Source organism: Entamoeba invadens (genome assembly GCF_000330505.1).
Source record: "Entamoeba invadens IP1 unplaced genomic scaffold scaff_1105074725133, whole genome shotgun sequence".
NCBI lineage: Eukaryota > Evosea > Mastigamoebida > Endamoebidae > Entamoeba > Entamoeba invadens.
The window spans coordinates 9,085-29,572 of NW_004440271.1; the positions used below are offsets into that span (position 1 = coordinate 9,085).

General features: G+C 30.0%; 6 protein-coding genes across 6 annotated transcripts; 3 read left to right on the forward strand and 3 right to left on the reverse strand.

Annotated features, from left to right (window-relative positions):
* Positions 1–1,704: 1,704 nt before the first annotated feature.
* Positions 1,705–9,318, forward strand: EIN_163890 (protein serine/threonine kinase, putative; the record flags this gene model as incomplete). The annotated part of the gene is made up of 3 exons (XM_004255742.1): positions 1,705–1,828; positions 1,878–3,485; positions 3,566–9,318. The coding sequence occupies 3 exons, from the start codon at positions 1,705–1,707 to the stop codon at positions 9,316–9,318; spliced, it is 7,485 nt and encodes a 2,494-aa protein (XP_004255790.1).
* A 141-nt stretch (positions 9,319–9,459) lies between these two features.
* On the reverse strand, positions 9,460–10,794 carry EIN_163900 (hypothetical protein; the record flags this gene model as incomplete). The annotated part of the gene is made up of 1 exon (XM_004255743.1): positions 9,460–10,794. One exon carries the CDS (start codon positions 10,792–10,794, stop codon positions 9,460–9,462), a length of 1,335 nt encoding a protein of 444 aa, XP_004255791.1.
* Positions 10,795–11,088: 294 nt separating this feature from the next.
* Positions 11,089–12,336, reverse strand: EIN_163910 (hypothetical protein; the record flags this gene model as incomplete). The annotated part of the gene is made up of 1 exon (XM_004255744.1): positions 11,089–12,336. The coding sequence occupies one exon, from the start codon at positions 12,334–12,336 to the stop codon at positions 11,089–11,091; it is 1,248 nt and encodes a 415-aa protein (XP_004255792.1).
* An 858-nt stretch (positions 12,337–13,194) lies between these two features.
* EIN_163920 (hypothetical protein) lies at positions 13,195–14,245 on the reverse strand (the record flags this gene model as incomplete). Its single annotated transcript, XM_004255745.1, has 2 exons — positions 13,195–13,901; positions 14,089–14,245. 2 exons carry the CDS (start codon positions 14,243–14,245, stop codon positions 13,195–13,197), a joined length of 864 nt encoding a protein of 287 aa, XP_004255793.1.
* A 1,778-nt stretch (positions 14,246–16,023) lies between these two features.
* Positions 16,024–16,704, forward strand: EIN_163930 (hypothetical protein; the record flags this gene model as incomplete). The annotated part of the gene is made up of 1 exon (XM_004255746.1): positions 16,024–16,704. The coding sequence occupies one exon, from the start codon at positions 16,024–16,026 to the stop codon at positions 16,702–16,704; it is 681 nt and encodes a 226-aa protein (XP_004255794.1).
* A 2,304-nt stretch (positions 16,705–19,008) lies between these two features.
* On the forward strand, positions 19,009–19,566 carry EIN_163940 (hypothetical protein; the record flags this gene model as incomplete). The annotated part of the gene is made up of 1 exon (XM_004255747.1): positions 19,009–19,566. One exon carries the CDS (start codon positions 19,009–19,011, stop codon positions 19,564–19,566), a length of 558 nt encoding a protein of 185 aa, XP_004255795.1.
* Between the last annotated feature and the right edge of the window lie 922 nt (positions 19,567–20,488).

Sequence of the window (20,488 nt, forward strand, 5' to 3'; positions counted from 1 at the left end):
AATAAGATTTGTGGTGTATTTTTATCTTAAAAAATGTAATATAAATCCATAACTCTTAAATTGTAATTATGTCAAAACGCGAGCAGTTGATATCAAAGTTGACGTTCAGTTTGAACTCACGGACAGTAATGAGATCGTCCTCAATGAGGCCAAATGGAGTTACTGCTGAAGTGGAAAGACCACCAGCTCGAAATTCCACATTCACGTTTGGCCAAAATGGGGGGTTTGATGATGACTATGTCGATGATGAAATACTTTCTATTCTAAATAAGACAGCACCAAAGAATGATTATGTTATAGTTGGTGTTGATTTGGTGGTAACGTCGTTCAACAATAGAAATAAATGTTAAATTATTGTACTTATTATTTTTGATAGTTATTAATTTGTTAAGTAAATAATAAGTAAAATAATTACATTTAATTAATAATTAATTATTAATCAATTAATGTATTTTTTTATTATAAATATAAACAATAACAAGTAATAACATATAACAATAACATTTTTTATTATATTATTAAATTTTAATTAAATAGTTAATATAATTATAGTATGATATTATTTGTGTCATTTTGAAAAATAATTTGAATTATCAAGGAAGTTTTTTTACATTAATATTTTAAATTATAATAATAATAATAAACAATTTTTATTTTTTACAATAAAAATCATAGAAAAATGCTATGTTTCAATAATATATAAACCATAATATATAGATTTTAACAAATTAATTTGTTTTTATAATAAACGGTTAAATCAAGTATAATATTATATAGTAATCAAACTATAGTTATTCTATTTTATAATCCAAGTATGACAAGTATGATTTGCCTCTTCTCGTAACTATTTTTCATCAATAATTGCCTCCCAAAAATTGATTTTGTTTTGATGAAATATATTTTTAAATAGTAATACCCATTCATTTGGTTAAAACGGAGCAAATAACTGCAAGTTTGTTAAAAATATTAAATACAAACTCTTTTTTGGTTCGTAAACAAGATTTTGTTTTTATAGTTAAAAAATATAATAAAAACAAAATATCCAAAAATATTTGGTACACAATAATATTCAATTTTTTCAAAAAATAGATTGCTTCTGTAGAGAATTTTTATTTACGAAAAAAATCCAATTGTGGCGCAATTATTGGCTTAAACAAAACTCCATTCGCAAGATCAATGCATCATCAATTTATTATTTATTATTTTTCTTGTTTTTCCTTAAAAACTTCCATTCAGTTTTAATAATATAATAATAAGATTTAACAATGTATCCATACAATTCGAAAATAATGGTCAAATTAATTCATTGAATATTATTATTTTTTTTAATTTTATTATCGGTGCATTTGAGATTAATTATTACCAATTTGTGTAAAAACGAGTTTAAAAAACACCAAGAATTGATAAATTATCATACAAAGTTGTATTTTGCTTCGACTCTCCAAACACAAAATTCAAGTCAATCTAAATATCGTTCAACTATCTTCATAGTCCCGATTTAATTAGATAAATCAATTTAATAATATATTAATATTTTATCAACTTTTGGTTTAAAATATAATTAATCCCCCTCTCTACTATTTTTACAATTAACAAACCATGATGAATCATAATCAATATTATTACATTTTCCCTTCACTTTTAAAATGAAGTGTTTATCTTTGGTTTCTAGAATTCGTTTTTCAACTCAAAATTGATTTAACAATGGTTTTGTCCTTGCTTCTCTTGTTATTCCAATTACTCATCTCATCAACAAAGGGAGATATGGTTTGCATCCCAATTGGAAATGACTGTTTGAGTGGTTTTGATATTACTGAGAATTCATATCGTTTGATTTACATTGTTAACATTTTAATTAACAACAGACTGATAAATAGAAGTAAGGCAATGCACTCACATTCACATCACTTCCAATTTTTTATTCGATGAAAATTGTGGAACGATCTTTGTAGACTCTCCAATTTTAGTAATCAAAAAGTCGGGGGTTCTTATCACAGTGAGTGAGAACTCATTTATTGTTGATGGGGGGCTTCAAATTGAAGATAATTTGGCAGTGATAATCAAGGGGTATGTCAACATTGAAAAATATAAAGTGTTGGTTGTACCACAAACAGCGACAATTCAACTGGATGAAGATTACACTCCAACAACCATGTTTTTATTGTATTTCAATTTGATAATGAATAGAAAAATGACAATAACAAAAGGATTAAACGTTTATAAAAATACAACAGTGAATGGAAGGCTTAATGTGAATTCTTTTGAAATGATTAATGCTCGATTAATGGTGACAGGGTCTATTATTGCGGATCAATTTAATTTGAGTGGAGGTGAATTATACATTGAAGGTGATGGTATTGTAGAAGTACTTGATTATTGTAATATAAAGCAAACAGAATGTGCAACAAACATGGACACAACACTTTCAGTAAAGTATTTAACTTTACTGGATGGTACTGGATTCCAGAATTATGGGAGTGTTGAAGCCACAACACTTGATATGAACGGAACTTCAAAATTCAACAATTACAACTCTTTGGTTATCAACACTAGATTTAGCACAAGAAATTCATCGATCTACACTCACAACTCTGATAAGCCCGTGACTATTTATTCAAAAGAAATACATTATACTTGCACAACATCAACATTTCAAGACAGATGTGTTGTATTAGAAACAAATGGTGCTTCCTTGTTAAAAATAGTCAAAGGAAATACAATCTCATCAACCTTCAACATCTACAATTATGGACAATTGAGTCAAAGGCTTAATGTTAGCACAACTAGCGCCACTTGTGTTAATCTTATTTCCTTTCGAAACCAATACAATATTGATGTGACTAATCCATCATTGTTTGAACTGAAAAAAATGTCAAACAATAGACTTATTCGAATATGCCCATCTAGTTTGGAAAACAAAGAAGTGACTTGCCAAATGAACCAAACGTGGTACAGTCCATCAAACAATCCTTTTGGATTCACAGAAATGTACTGTCCTTGTAATTTAAAAACTGATATTGAGCAGTGCACAATCACTTACACTTTAGATGGAACAAAAAGTCTTACATTTGATGGACCGATACACGCCAGATTCTCTGGAGATACAGGAAAAGTAGTTTTAAATTCTTTTGTATTTACTGTTGGAGGTACAATGAGAGAAGTATTCGTAACAAACCATTTCTCAGCAGCGACGAACTGTGGGGCAAGTTTTGAGTTTAATGTGTCTTTAATGAAACAAGTTGGGTCAACAAACGACTACGTTATAAATTCTGTTTGTGATGAAAGAGTGTCAACAATTGATATGCAGTACAATCAATACTCTTCATCAACAATTTTGACTATTAATAGCATGTCTTCTTTGGATTTCTATTATTATAATGGATATCACGACTTTGGTGATTTCCGGTTTAAGTCTTTGACACAATCTGTTGTTGAATTTTCGTCTCAATTTGGGATCAAACCAGAAGGGTCGGATCCGTGTAAATGTTTGTTGTCAAGTCTAATTATATTATTGTTTACCATTTGAATAGAAATAGTATTATTAATATTATGGAATAACAGTTAGCTGGAAAATTTGAGAACGGAATTTTAAAATGTGATTATTGTTTTAGTGGATCATATATTGAAGGTGGATATTGTTACTCATGTTCTAATCGAGATGGCTGTGAAAGTTGTGATGGTACAAAATGTACACTATGCAAAACTGGATATTTCTTGACAATTGATAACATTTGTGCTCTTTGCACAACAATCAAAAATTGTACTAATTGTGATAAAAAGACGGGTTTGTGTATTGGAGAGTGTCTGGACACTTATTATAAAATGGATAGTAAATGTTATTCATGCACAACAAAACCAAATTGCGAAAAATGTAGTACCACAGAAAACAAGTGTTTAATATGTACTTCAGATTCTTATCCTTCATCATCTCAATGCTCTTTGTGTAGTACAAAAATAGGGTGCTCTAAATGTAGTCAAACAGAAGACAAATGTACTGTTTGTAAAAGTGGATATTACCCAAATGGATCTGGATGCACTTTATGCACATCAAATACAATGAACTGCAAAACTACCAACTGTTCCACAACAACTCAAGACTGTTCAGATTGTAAAGACGGGTATTATTTATCAAATGGTAAATGTCTTTCTTGTTTGAACAACAACTGTGTGGCCGATTCAAGGTACTGCAACTCAATATCTGGTTACTGCACTTCGTGTATTTCTACTTATTTTCCACAAAACGGAGCTTGTGTTTCTTGTAGTTCTAAGCCAAATTGTAATGTCTGTGATCAAACAAGCGATAGATGTACCACTTGTGTAAATGGTTATTATCCAGTTAATAGCGGTTGTTCATCTTGTGCTTCACAAAATTGTCAAACATGTTCGTCTTCAAATGGAACGTGTACTTTATGCAAAGAAAATTATTATTTAAGTGGAGCTAAATGTATTCATTGTAATAACAAATATGGGTGTTCGGTATGCAGTCAAAGCGAAGACAAATGCATCACATGTAACATGGGTAATTATCCATATAAAGAAACGTGTGTATCATGTTCAGCAAGAAATTGTAAAACTTGTGATCCATCAACTGGAGAATGTTTGTCGTGTGATATGAACAATTATCTAAACAATGGCGAGTGCATTATGTGTTCATCCACATTCTCCAATTGTTACAAATGTACAAAAAATTTGTGTTTATTATGTTTATCTAATTTGTATTTCCTTGATAATGGAAAGTGTTTGAGTTGCCAGATGAAGGCGAACTGCTCGGAGTGTTCTCCAAGTTCTAATGCATGTACTGAATGTTACAACGACAATTATCCAAGTGGTTCCAATTGCTTGTTATGTTCACAACAAATGTGTAAAACATGTGACTCAAAAAATGGGAATTGTACATCTTGTTTGACTGGTTATTTTCTTAACAGTAACAGTAATAAGTGTAATGTCTGTTCATATCAATGTGCGAGCTGTAGTTCGTTAAATACATGCACACTGTGTTATTCTGGATATTATTTACAAAATGGCGCGTGTAATTCATGCTCACAAAAATTGAATTGTGAACAATGTAGTACCACAAATAACAAGTGTTCAAGATGTGAACCAAAGTATTACCCACTTGAAAATTACTGTTCAACGTGTACTTCAAAAAATTGTTTGGTTTGTGGACAAAGTGATGGTTTGTGTACCTCGTGTCTTGAAAGATATTATTTGAATAGTTCGAGTTGTAAACTATGTTCAGAGGTACTAACAAATTGTGAAACATGTACTTCAAATATTCAATGCACAAAATGTGAAAATGGTTATTTTTTGATCAACGGAAAATGTCAAGCTTGTAGCCAAAAGGATAATTGTGATTTGTGTAGTACCGAGCAGAATCTCTGCTTGACTTGTAAATCTTCATATTACCCTTCCGGTGTTGGATGCTCGCCATGCATCTCCAAAAATTGTTTATCATGTGATTCTACAAATGGAATGTGTTCATCATGTGTTGATGGAATGGGTGTTACCGATGGTTCATGTTCTCGTTGTGAAGTTTCCAACTGTTTGAGGTGTTCTGGAAATACTTGTTTGGAATGTTCGAGCAATTACTACATGATGAACAACAAATGTTTGAATTGTGATATATCAAATCCAATGCATTGTAATACAAATCAATGTTCAAGTACAGACTCATCTTGTTTATCTTGCCAAATCGGTTACTTCTTAACAAACAAAATGTGTGTTTCTTGTTCTCAGAATAACTGTAACACGTGTGACTCATCTAATGGTAATTGTGTGACGTGTTTACCGAATTACTATTTGAATGGCACTCTTTGTAATAGCTGCTCATCAACAAACCCAATGAATTGTGAGGAAAATAAATGCAGCACAACTTCTTCACTCAAATGTGAAACATGCAAAATAGGATATTATATCAACAACTTTTCTTGTATATCATGTGATACAAATGGTTGCGCTTCTTGTGATAAAACAACTGGACAGTGCACAAATTGCCCACTTAATAAGTATTTAAAAGAGGGGAATTGTTTATCTTGTGATGTTACAAATGATCTTAATTGTGAGCCTAACAAATGCTACACAACGGGACAAAAGTGTTATATTTGTAAAGAAACATTTTACTTGGAAAATTCCATGTGTAAGACATGTGGAACAAACAATCCCAATCATTGTTTGGATAATTTCTGTGATCCTACAACAGAAGGACAGTGCATTCTATGTCAAAGTGGATATGTTCTAAAAAATAAGAAATGTGTGAATACCGAGGAATTAATTGAAGGATGTGAACAGGCACTTTCGGACACCTTTTGTGTAAAGTGTAAGTCCCCATATAAATTATTGAACGGGAGTTGTTATCAATTAGAATGTACAAATAAGGATACAATTCAAATCTCATTGGATGTATCTTGTAGTGCAAATTGTGACAATGGAATATCTCTAATACATCAATGTGGAGGCACCATTTCACATTGTTTTAAGATGTTGTTTACTGGAAATATCGAGACTTCAAAATGTCTCCAATGTCAAGACAATTACAAGAGTGAAGGTAATCAATGTGTTCCAAATAAACTGAATGGATGTGATTATCTCATTGGAGAAACGTGTGTGTTACCGTCACTTGGATATTATCTTTTTGATGGCAAAACAAATGAATGTGACAACAGACATTTGTGTAAAGCAATAATCTTACAAGAAAGTGACACAATAAAAGAGTCGTTGAACAATAGTACATACAATTTGACATTTAGTTCAACAAAATCAAATGAAATTATTACTATTATAGAAAATTATGAGTGTTCTGATGGATTTTCTATGGTTAAAAACGTGGAAGGAAATTTTGTTTGTAATGTAATGGACTCACAATGCAATTCAAGTGGCAACGGATATCAAGGAACCCGTGAGTGTATATTCTGTAATGGTGGATATTTCATTAAAGAAGGATCTTGTTCATCATGTACACCACATTGTACAAAGTGTGATATTGAAAGGTGTTATTCGTGTGAATTAAATTACATATTATTAGATGGAATATGTATTGCAAAAAGTGAAATAAAATGTGATCAATCGAGTGTGGAAACTTCACTTTGTATTTCATGTGAAGAAGGGTATTCGTTTGATGATAAAGGTAGTTGTCAATACAATAACATTGACCCTTTGTGTAGATACAGAATTGATAACAAATGTGTGTTATGTAAAACAAACATGAAAGAAGCTAATGTTTGTAACGATATCATTGAAGACGTCAAAAAGTTGCACCAAAAATCTCTTTTTAATAGCGCAAATGTCACATATAAAACAGAAGGAGATGTTAATAATTATGCCAATTCATGTCTTATAACGACGCCTTCTGGCTGTGTCAGATGTAAAAATGAGTTTTACATTTCTGGATTTGCATGTTTTCCATGTGACTTAAATTGTAAAATATGTGACCCACATCAGTGCATCACTTGTAGTTCACAAACTGCTTTAAAAGAAGGAAAGTGTGTTCCAATCAACGAAGTTATGACCAACTGTACTACATTGATGCCACAAAGTATTGGATGCGCAAAATGTAATGATGGGTACTATAGAAATGGATTGATTTGTGAGGAATGTCCAATTGGGTGTTCGACGTGTAACGACAAAAGTTTATGTTTTTCGTGTGATATTGGATTTTTTAAAACAAGTGCAATGGCTCTTTGTGAATCAGATAACAAATTATTAAATTGTGTTAATAAAACTATAACAGGGTGTACTGAATGTGAAAGGGGATATTATCTTGAAAACTCATTTTGTCTTAAATGCTCTGAGTTGTGTTCCACGTGTAACAACGGGAATACATGTACCTCATGTGCTGATGGATATGTCAAAAATACACTACAAAGTGAATTTACGTGTAAACACTATACAACTATAGACAAGTGTGTATCTACATCCAACTCACTTTGCTCACAATGTGAGGGAAAATATCGGCTTGGTGATGATGGTCTTTCTTGTGTGGATATGAGCAAATTGATCATCATAATCCCAACAATATCTGTGATAGTTATCTTCATTATAATAATTGTCATAGTAGTAATAATAACGCTTGTTGTTCTCCACAAAAAGGAGAGCGAGGAAAAGATGAAAGACATTTGCACATTTCAAATGAACCGAAGTAATGTAAATTTTTCAAATGAAATTGGATCACATATAGTAGCTAATAAACAGTATTTGTCTTTTAGTGAAGATTTGGAGCAAATAAAAGTGAACGAAGAAACAAAAGAAATTTTGTGTATTGGAAACACGGGAAAAGATCGTGTTAAAATACAAATTAGTTCCAAAGAGGATAGCGATAAATACACAATACGAACAAACCCAAATTTAATCACTTTAAAAAAGGGAGAGGCGTGCGAATTTGAAATATTCATAACACCACTGTGTACATTTAAAATTGAAGACCAACTTAAAGTGATTTCTCTCGTAATGAAAACAGGAGAAAAGTTCACAGAAGACATCAAAATGAAAATCGAAACTGAAATGTCGACACGACTTGATCCAGATGAGTTACAAGATATCAAAGCAATAGGGGAAGGTTCCTTTGGGGTTGTGTATTTGGGAGAATATAGAGAGAACCAGGTGGCTATTAAGAAGATGAAACACTTAGAAAATGATGATGGTCTTATTGAATTTGAGAAGGAAGTTGCTATGTTGGACAAATTTAGAAGTGATTATATCGTCCACTTCTATGGAGCTGTGTTCATTCCAAATAAAGTGTGTTTGGTCACTGAATTTGCTGAATTTGGAAGTTTAGCTGATTTAATGAAAAAGCGAAGGAAGAATGCAGTCACATCAAGACTTAAAATTAAGTTCATGTTGGACGGTGCAAAAGGATTGTTTTATTTACATGAGAACGGGATACTACACAGAGACGTTAAACCAGACAATATTTTAATTGTTTCACTCAATGAAGGAGTGTTAGCGAATGGCAAACTAACAGACTTTGGGTCGTCGAGGAACGTGAATATGTTGATGACTAACATGACTTTCACGAAAGGAATTGGATCTCCTGTGTATATGGCGCCGGAAGTCCTGAAACAAGAGAAGTACAAAAAACCGGCCGATGTGTATTCATTTGCAATTACTATGTATGAATGCTTTGCGTGGAGATGTGCATACGTCGATTTGGCATTTAAATTTCCATGGAAGATAGCTGAATTTGTTGTGGGTGGACATCGGTTAGATAAGCCTAATGATGTCGATGAAAAAGTGTACAATCTTATTACGTTGTGTTGGTCACAACATCAACTAGAGAGATTAGAAATTGGGGATGTTGTGAATAAGCTTCAAAAACTTTATTAAAAGATATGTTTATTTTATTTTAAAGTTGTATATCTATTTAGAAAGAAATGTACTTTATAATAATTCGAAATATCTATTTTGTAACACAATAAGTGATAATAAACAATAGATTAATAACATTTGAAAGTCATCTGTAGATTTTCATTGTTGTCTACTTATGGGTTCAATTTGTTTTCGAGTAGACAGTGGACAGTTGATAAAACAGTTATTTCCAACATATTCGACATGTTCGCCACCCTTTATTGAAGACAATGATAGACAATGAGAAAAACATTCTGAGCCAATTCGTGTTATTCCCAATGGAATTTGAATTTCGGATAGCATGTAACACTTAGAGAAACATTCTGAATAGAGTGAATTTATAGAAGATGGTATGTTGAATGCAGAAAGAGAAGTGCAAGCATAAAAACATCCACATCCCAACAGTTTTGTGTTGTCTGGTATTAAGACTTCTGTCAAATTAAAACACTCTGCAAAGCACTCTGATCCAATATAAATAACTTGTTTTGGGATTTCAATGTTTTCTAATGAATTGCATTTAGTGAAAGCATGATCGTTTATTGAAGTCAATCCACTTGGAAATACAACTTTTGAAAGAGACGTACAACCAAAGAATGTTTCGCTAGAGATGTCTTTTAATTTCTCTGGAAGTTCAATTTCCTTTAGTTCGCAACACTTTTGAAAACAGCCATTACCAATTTTTGTAACTGAATTTGGTATCTCAATTTTGGATATTGAAGTACATTTCGCAAAACAGAAGGAGCCTATTGATACAAGAGAAGTATTTAATTTGACGTTTTGGAGAGAAGTGCACCAGAAGAAACATTGCGAAGGCAAACTCAACACTCTTTCTGGAATATTGATTTCTAACAAATTAATACAATGTGAAAAGGAAGAAATTCCAAGTTCATATAAACACTCAGACAACTCGACTTTTTCAAGTGAAACACAACGAGTGAAACTTTGCTTTCCCAATTTAGAAAAATTGTGAGGTAATTTTATTGAACTTAAAAGACGACACCCATAAAAACACCCCTTTCCAATTGAAGTCAAAGAGGCTGGAAGGTTGACGTTCTCGATGTATGGACAGAGCCAGAAACACTCTTTGTCGATTTTGTTGATCACTTCTGGAACTTTGCTTCCGTACATCTCGCGGTCATTTTTAGTGAATTTGACGTTTTTGAAAAGTGTCTTTTTGTCGGTGTTACAGTAGTGTGCAAAGTCGACTTCATACCAAATGACTCTACAAAAGAAGTTTTCATTCAAGAAGTGATCGTCTGTCTTTTTATATATGTGTAATGTTTCCAAACGTGAGAAATACTTTCTTGTTTTCTGATTCAGAGGTATTGGATTGTAATGGAATTTGTCCATGTTTTCTCTGAACTTTCTGCGCACAAAAGAGAGATGAACAAAGTCGTCGACCGTAACAAAGTATTTTGAGACAACCATGATATTAAAGGTGTCCAGTGACGACATAATTTGAATGGCACGAATGTTTTCATTTCTTTTGAATACGCAGTTAGAGGTCAAAGCGCCAAAAGTAATAATTATTTCTTCTTTTATTTTAATTTCCTCGAGTCACCACAAATCCCATCAAAATGACTTTCGAAAAACGCATGCCAACAAAAAACTTCAAATTTATCTTTAATACCATGAACAAATCCCCTCATTTCCATACGAAAATACATTCAACGAGAAACTCAATAAACAAATCTAATAATTAAATTACCCAATTTTGCATGAAGAAAACTATTATAGACTCTCCTCAACTTATTGATTCTGTGAATATCCGTCTTGTGTGAACCCTTGCAACTCATAATATTGTTGGTAATTTGCCGGCATCACCATTCTCGGGTGTTGCACGTAACTGATTTGTCCATTTGGTAGCACGACCTGATACACCTCATTTTGTACACCGGGCAAGTAGTCCATTTGTAGTATCTGTGTCTTCAGCTGGTCGTCGACTTGTTGTATCTGTTGATTGATATTTTGTTGCTGCATTCCCTGCATATTTTGGATATTGACGCTTTGCATTGGCATAGTCTGGATTTGTCCTGCATACATTCCGTTACTCTCCAAAGGCATAGTAAATTGGTCTTTTTGTCTCTCATACAAAGCAGAAGTCGTCTTCTCTGTTTTCTCCTTCTTCTCCTTTTTAGTCTTTTTATCATCTCCTTTGTCGACTTTCTCTTTCTCACTCTTCTCCTTCTTTTCTTCTAATTTTGGTGAGGAGGCTTGGTCCGGCGTCTTCATCCCATTTCCAGAATTCCGCCCTTTCCCTATCCCAAGTATCATCTTCCGCGTCGCGATGTCGAGTTTGTCGATCGAGTAACGGAGCCCCTCACGAGTGAAGTACCTGTAATTCTCATAGATGAACTTCACAACAGCTTCCGTCGAGTTCAATGACATCTCCCGTAATAAACACCCAACGCCTAGTTGTACAAACCGCTCACTCGACTTCACACACGTCGACGATATCGAGAAACACTTCTCTTCCTCCGTGTTCGCAAAGTTGACGTAGATCACACAACACGCACGCATCCGCCAGATCTTCCCGGAATCCTTCCACGTGAAGACTCGCGCCGCGACGTCGTCGTGCGAGCGCAGAAGTTGCGTGACGACTTTATTTGCGAGCGCGTCGCAGATCATCCAGTCGTTGATGTCGTTGTCAAAGATACGCTCGAAGTCTGCTAAATGTGCTGAATTGAAGGCGGGAATGTTCTTCGAGAGTGTTAATATCCCAATGCGCTTCTCTTCCGGGGAATGGAGTGCTAAAAAGCGGTAGCCAAAATAGATCTGCATTTGTGGAGGAAAGTGTTGTAATGTTGAGGTGTAAAAGGAGTCAAAAAGGGTTTGAATTTGTGCCGATTTAAGACCATATAATGTCGCTGTTTTAGCTTGCGAATTTTGAAGTAACAAATTCTGAAGAGAGGTTATCACCGTGTTGTGGGGAACACACATTAATTTGCCACCAATCCGTACTAAACAAAAGTCAGTGTTGGGCACTGGTGTTTGCATCTCGTATGTGATTTTTTATTGGTGGCGAGTGTTCGAGTATTAGTATTATAATCTATTAGTATTTTACTATAATTCGTTATTGTAATAATATTATTATTTTATTATTATAATGTATTAGTATTATACTGAATTTGTTATTTATGGAGTAATATATTTACTAAAATAATAGAATAAAAAACTAGAGTATTCTATGTTTCTAACAAATTTATGAATAAGAAAAAGATAATTAAAAGATATAAATAGATGGTGATGAAAATCTTGTTGTTATTAATTATTAAATTATCTATTTTAAATTATAAAAATAAAAAATATTTTGGTGATTTCAAAAATACACCAATTTAGTTGAAAAACAAAGTGATAAAATTGGTGAAATACAGTAACTTTTTTAATTACTTTTTTATTAGAGCATTTATTGTTTGTTTTTGACCATTTTATTTGTTTTCTAATATAATTATAATTTAAATATTATATTATATTAGTATGTTGATGATGAATTAAACATTATTTAAAAATTGCACAGTGCGATTGTTTCTTAAAATAATAAAACTTCTTTAATTATTTTTATTTTTGTAATCAACAAAATATACAACAAAAGTTATTTTTATTAAAAATATATACTATATTTATTTAATAAATTTAAATAATTTATAATTCATAATTCTGTTGTAATTGATAATAATTATTATTAATTAATAATAACTATTATTATTATTTTTCTATAAAATTTCAAATTTTTATTAATCCTATTATATTAACTTAAATAGTAAATTAATAATATAATACAAGAAAAATACAACCTACTATAATATTATTATAAACAAATTAATAACAATACTATAATAATACACAAGATGTCATTCAGTGTTTTTTCGAGTTTTTAGTGTTGAGTTTGTAGTGCAGAACAATAGAAGCGCACAAGTCGACGGCGCATATCACGTGATAAAAAGCACCGTCTGCTATTTCACCGTTGAGTCCGATATAAGCGACGAAAGTGATGATATAGAAACAGGTGATGAGGACAATAGCCTTGACGAGTGGTCTAAAGAAGTATAAAATGAAGTCGAAGAGGAATATCATGATATAAGCAAGACACATTCCGAAGAGGATTTGTGTAACATTAGCGAAACCGTGGACTAAAATATGACCGATCCCGATCGACCCCGAGAGGATGTATATAGAAAGGATGATATAGACAGTAGAGTGGTACAAACACTTCTCATTGTTTTTCAAATAGTTTTGACAACTACATGAATACCTATACGAGAAAGGACCAACGCTTTGATAAAAAAGTTGTTTTCTATTTTGAATATACGTTGGCGGGGAAAATTGAAGAGAAATAGTGTTTGAGTCGTATTGGGGATAATTATCATTCGAGTTCAGAAGTCGCACAAATACTAGAAAAAAGAATACTATCGCATACGAGTACCCATTCACTCCATTCTTCATTTCTCCATCTTTACTACATCGAACATCGTTCAATTGATAATTCAAAAATGTCTGCACAAAGATACCTATCCGATGGATAAGATAAGATGTAGTTAAGTCTATGAAATATGGTATAACGACTACAAAGTTACCTGTGTGTTATATTATTAGAATAAATATGGCTATTTATATAGTTCTTTATATTAATATATATATAGTAACAATTATAATAATAAAAATAATTATAATAATAATAATAAATATAATTATAAATAAAGTTCTTTATTTAATTATTATGGTATAAGAAAAAATACTATATCTACAAACCACGAACTATTCGAAAAATCGAAAGAATTGGAAGCAAAAAGCCTGAAAGCATCGCGATGGAATGAATTTCTAATAGTTTGGTCGTGTCACCAGTACGAGTACCGAGACATTCGAGCGACTTTCCTTCGTAATAAAAAGTAGTGTATATGATAATCATAAAGACTAAATAAAAAAAAGGCGCATTTGAAACTAAAACACCAATCATTATCACTATTTTGAAGTTCTTTGAGTTCTTACTTCTTAATAGTAAGTTCATTCAATAAAATAGTATAGTATTTTAAGCTATTTTTCATAATTGTAAGTGTTTAATAACTTTTAGTTTCAATTGTTATATTTGTTAGTTTTTTTATTTTAATTAAAATATAACAAGCTTTATTTATATATAAATACATTTATATAGTAAATAAATAATAAAAAATTGTTATTATAAATTATTATTATTAATTAAAATATATTAATAAGTATAGTGTATAATAATACTTACATTAAGTACAGTTTAACTATTCAAAAGTGAATGGGTATGGTAATTGTTGTTCTCTCAAGAGTGGGCATATCAAATTTCTTTTAGAGTGTATTTTGAGGTTTAGATTAGTTAAAATGTTCACTCTTGAAAAAAAATATTCTCTTCAAAGGTACCACGTTCGGGATGTTCGATTGAACAACGATTGAATTATGAAGTGTTTAATTTTTTTTGAACTTTGATATATAAAAAATAAATTAACAAAAATAAAAAATAGAATGCTTATCAATTAAATTATAATATTTTGAATAATTAGAAATACTTAACACTGTTTATAATAATAGATAATAATTCTAATTAAAAAATTAATATATTTATTACGTCAAAAATTGAATACTTCAAAAAATTCCAAATAACCAAAAATAGATAATACAATTATTAATGCAATTCCTAAAAATACACCAAGTAAAACAAGTTTATTCACAAAACTAGATATTGTCTATAAGTTGTTATTTGGATTGATAAAAATAAATAATTAAATTTTTATTTCTTACATTTTATATTTTGAAAATATCTTTTACGGTTATTATTTCTTTTTATTCTTTTACTCAACCAATTCAACAAGGATTTAGTGTCTTTGAATTGCATCAATCAACAAACTTTTTTGAAACATGTGAACTAGACATCAAAAATAAATTTCCAACCTTTCTTTTTGTTGATTTTTAAGAGTGATGACTATCTTTATTATACATTTCATTTACGATTGATTATGTTTTACAAAAAAAAACAATTCAATCCAATTATCTTTTTTTGGACAATTAAACAAAAAGAAACAAATGAGTTTACGAAGTTAAAGATTATAAAGTACGAAAAAATTAAATTCTTACAGATACAAATTAGAACCCCAAAAGTGTTTTTTTTTATATTTATGAATTTTTATCAGTGTTTTTTAGACACAGAAACCTATAAAAATAAATCATTATATAGTATTAATAATTTATTCAATCTTGAGTGTGAATAATAAACGTTTTTGAGACTAAACAATCAAAATTCATGTTATGAATATTTTACACTATGATCAACATTATGGTTAACAAATTTTTATTATCAAACCATAGTATCGAAACTATAATTTAAACTACTGTTTTTCAATAGATAAAAATTGAATCTATTTTTATTAAATCGAATTGGTGGAATATAACAATTAAATTTAATTGATTTGTTGATAAAATATACTATATCTGTAGTTTAAAAAAATCTTGAAAATAAAATAATTTATAAATAAAACAATTACAACCATATTATAATTATATTATAATAAATTATATTAAGTGAAAGGTGAAGGATAACTTCCAACCTAACTGTTTTATTAATAAATCAGTAAAAAAGTATTTTCATACTTTTTTGTCCACCTCTTGTTTTCCTACTTTAAATTCCATATAAAAAGTTGACAAAAAAACTTCCAAAAGCATAGAATGGAAAATATCAAAGTTATATTCTTTGGACGATGTTCAGGCAAAACAAGTATTATCCACCGATATGTCAATGGCGAGTTTATTCGTGAACACATTGCAACTATTGAAGATACATATAACACCATTGTTGACTTGGAAACTCGGCAAGTAGATTTACATATAATAGATACAACAAGTGAAGAGTCTCTCCAAGATCTCAAATATAGTCACTTCAGAGATTCTGATGTTTTTGTCTTTGTATATTCAGTACATGACGTTGCATCTTTCAATTATGTAAAGAAGGACATCAAATACTGTATGAACAAGGTAGAGAGTGAAGGCCGAAAACTCGGAAGACTCCCAACTTTTATTGTAGTTGCAAATAAGATTGATTGTAATAATAGAACAGTGTCACTGAATGAAGGTGTTGAGATTATTGAGGATATCAATGGAAAATACCCAACTGGATACTATGAAGTATCCGCGTTAAATAACATTAAAGTCGACTTCCTCTTTGAATCGATTGCAAAAGGTTCTGCAAAGAAACGGTCGTGCATTAAAGAGGTTCAATTGGTCAGTAAACATAACATGAAAATTGAATTGCCACCTATTATTGAAATTGAAGAAGCTCATAAATTGTCATTTTCGAAACGATTGTCACAAAAAGTTAAGTGTATATCGCCTCGAGGAAGAGGAAATTAAAAGATCCTTTATTTTATTATTCTTCATTTTGTAATTGACTCAACTTTTTGTTTTATTGTATTGAATAATATTTTTACTCTTTAGAATGTTATTAAAATATAAAATAGAAATTTATTCTAATAAAAACATTTAAATTAATTCGTATCAAATAAATGTCAAAAAAAGTTGATATTGTATATTTTTATTCCCTTTTTCAATCCTTTTCAAACATATATTATTACATTAATACTTAAAATGTAATAACATTATTGAATAGATTTCAATTAAAGTCAAAAAGTACGAAATAAAAATTTCGTATTTGATAAAATTTACTAAATGAAACAAAAAAAATTTTATTAATAACTGACTACTTTTTAAATGACCGTTATGTTTGAATATATAAAAACAAAATCATGTAATATTTAAGTTAAAACACTTGTTTTTATTTTGATACATGATGATTCTGGAACAAAAAACAAAAGAATTAACAAAATATATTGTACTCACTGTTTGAAGTGAAAATCAATCTACTAACCAAATAAATTATAAACAAACAAAAATACCATTTAAAGGCCAATTATTGATTAAAAAACAACCCAATCAATTGTATTTTTATTTATTTATAAAAATATAAAATAGATACCCAGTTTCATTTGAAACTCTACCTAATACAATAATTATAATTATTTACAAATAATTTAACTTTTCTAATTTATAAATTAAGAAAGTTTAATAAATAATTTTTTTTATTCAAATTATAAAAATAATTTATTTATTTTTATTAAAAAAACAAATAATTTTTTTGTTTTTTGTATTATATTTGAGTTAAATTAATAATAAAATAACCATATAGAAATCATTAAATTCTTTAAAATTATTAATCTTGATGAAGATTTTTTATTTGTTTTTTTAATGGTTGTTTTATTATTTATATTGAAAACATACTTGAGCCAAAGTAGATGAAAATGAAAAAATAAACTATAAATAATAATAAAATAATCATAATATATAATTAAAGTTGATAATCAAATCAAACATGCTTATAAAGATCTCATACGCTGTGTTAATAATTATTGTAAATAGACGGACAAATAACATCAGCAAATACTTTTCTTGTAAATATATTTCTTTTGAACAGATACCACATTGTTTATCAATTTAACTGTTTTGTTGTCAACATTTTTTGCGATGAAAAACCCGTCTAATAACATTGTTTTACTCTCATATTTTTTAGGAAACCACTTTGATGAGACAAATCGAGAAAAACTTTATTAAGAAATAACATGCTTTTGCGAAAAACCCTCTACTTTTTTAATTCATTAACTGGCGTTATTACTTCATTGAAAGTTATTGTAATGTCCTTTATTTTAACTATATATATTAATAAAACTTATTAATATATTACTAGTTGATCCATATTTTTTTAACTGTCGCTTTAAACAAAATCATTTGGGTTACATTTTTTGTGCTTATTGGTCGCCAATAAATACATTTTCAACAACCCGCCAAATCAGCATTAATCACCCAGATATCTGGAATGAAGTTTTAATAATAGAAAGGAGTAAGCCTAGAATTCTCTTAAAATAGCAATTGAACGTTTCGTGAAGTATTTTTCCTTTCAAAACTTCACGAAAAAATGCAGTCGAGTTCCATTTTAGATTTTTAGTTCGGCATTAAGACTTAAAACAAGGAAAAATGGAACAAAAACAAACAAAAAAAATCGGGGAAAATCGGGTATTTTTGGGATAAACTCAAAAATAGAATCTTGACACATTATTATATAATTAAAACATGAAAAGATCAACTTACCCTAATAGTCCCGTTTTTGAGAAGTCAAATGAGGAATATGACAACGGAAGTTTTGTTTTTTTATTTCGTAAATACAACTTCGATATAAATAAGATGAGTTGATTTAAAAACAAAAATAAACCGCGAAAAGACTCAACTTTCTCCGTTTTCAGAAGCAGATCATTTAAAAGTTTGGTCAGAAATGTTTTTCTTTGCTTCCTCTACGGAAATTTTGACAAGGCGCGTTGTTTAAAGAACTGAACACACCATTTTTCTTTTTAGTCTTGGGGTTTTTATTGCACTTTTCTTCAACTCCCAATTTTTTAAAATAATTTTTCTATCAAATATTTTAGACAAATTTATTATCAACTGATAAATAAAATTGTTACACCTTTTGAGTGAAAAAAGTTGTGAAGAAAAAAAATAAAAAAATTCGATAAGAAGCATTCTTAACCCCCACCATCTAATTATGGTCGGATCCGATTTTTACTGTTTCTTCATTTATTATAAATACGGATCACTCAAAACAAGTATTCAATGCCAATCACCCACAAAGACCGGCAATTCAACACCAAAAACATCCACTTCAAAACGCGCGTTGCTCTATCGCTTCAAGCTGAGATACAAAACGTTGCGTTGATGTTATTAAGTCGGTACATTGGAGTCTTTGTGAAAAGACCGTCTAAACAAGCAAAAATCACAACACAGTTCCAAAGAGTTAAAAACCTCATAATTGGGGATGAAGTCCTAGATGTACAAAAAGTTGTGAAGGCACGGTGTCTCCTCTATTCCACTTTAATGGAGAAAGAAGGAGTAAAAGAAGAAACTATTAAGAGAAGGATGCAACCTTATAAGCGCCGAGAAGTCGTCAATTTGCTTTTAGACGTCCTCTTTGAGTTTGGCGTAGTCCTTCTTAATGCAAGAGATGAGAGTGATGGAATCCTTGGAAACGTCTGCTTCTACAATTTCCACAACAAAACAATAGTCTACAATATAGAACAAATTAAAGAAGTTGGTAAAATCGTTTCAAATCGGATAGCGAGTATCGTGGCATGTGAAAATGTATCTGCTCTCTCGCAAATAGCTCTGTTTTAATTATGTTATCTTTTTACTTCTTTTATTGTTTAAACTTACATCACCAAAGTGATAATTAAGAATGGTTTCAAATCATTAAATTACATGTTTTATCATTAACAAGCATATATTCAAGTTGTCAATAACCCTCATTGTCTGAGTCTAACGATTAGAAAATAAATTAAACTTGTGTTTAATTTCTTCACTCTTCGGTTTCTTAATTAAAAAAACTGGATATTTTATTTCTAAATCAAAATTATTGATTTAATTATAAAAATGATAATTAAATAAAGTCTTTTTAAAAAAGTTGTCTATTCGACAAAAATTTACACAAAACAAGTTTATAAATTTGGGAATTAGGAAAAAACGTTGAAAACCCAGTAAAAATTATGAAACAATGTTTTGTGAGTATTTCGAATTGTTTCCCGAAATATTCCAATTTAATGGCCTAAAAATGCCCGGACAACATTTTCAGACTGACCATAATAAAAATTTAAAATTCCAAAAAAATATCAAACACAGAAGATTCATTGATTTAAATTGTTGTAACATGGAAATATCTCTTGTTAATTGTATTTTTAATTACAGATACCTGAAAAACCAACCGGCACAGAAAAAACAACAGGCATATTATAAAAATGGTTTCTAAAAACTATTTAATAGTTTTTTTAATGCAAATTTTGAAAAAACAGGACAAAAAAACTAAAAACTATAATATACTATAAATTTATGGTACCCGGACTATATTTCGGGTATCTGTAGCTGAGTTAGTACATGAAAATTATGGAATTAAAAAATAATCAATAAATTTTTAAAGCAAATTATTAAAATTTTATTTGTGATAATAACGTACAGATAGCGGAATTAACAGGGACCACAGGAAAAACCAGGGACCAGACTAATTTTAGCTATTGAATATTAAGCGGATTTTATACAATAAAAC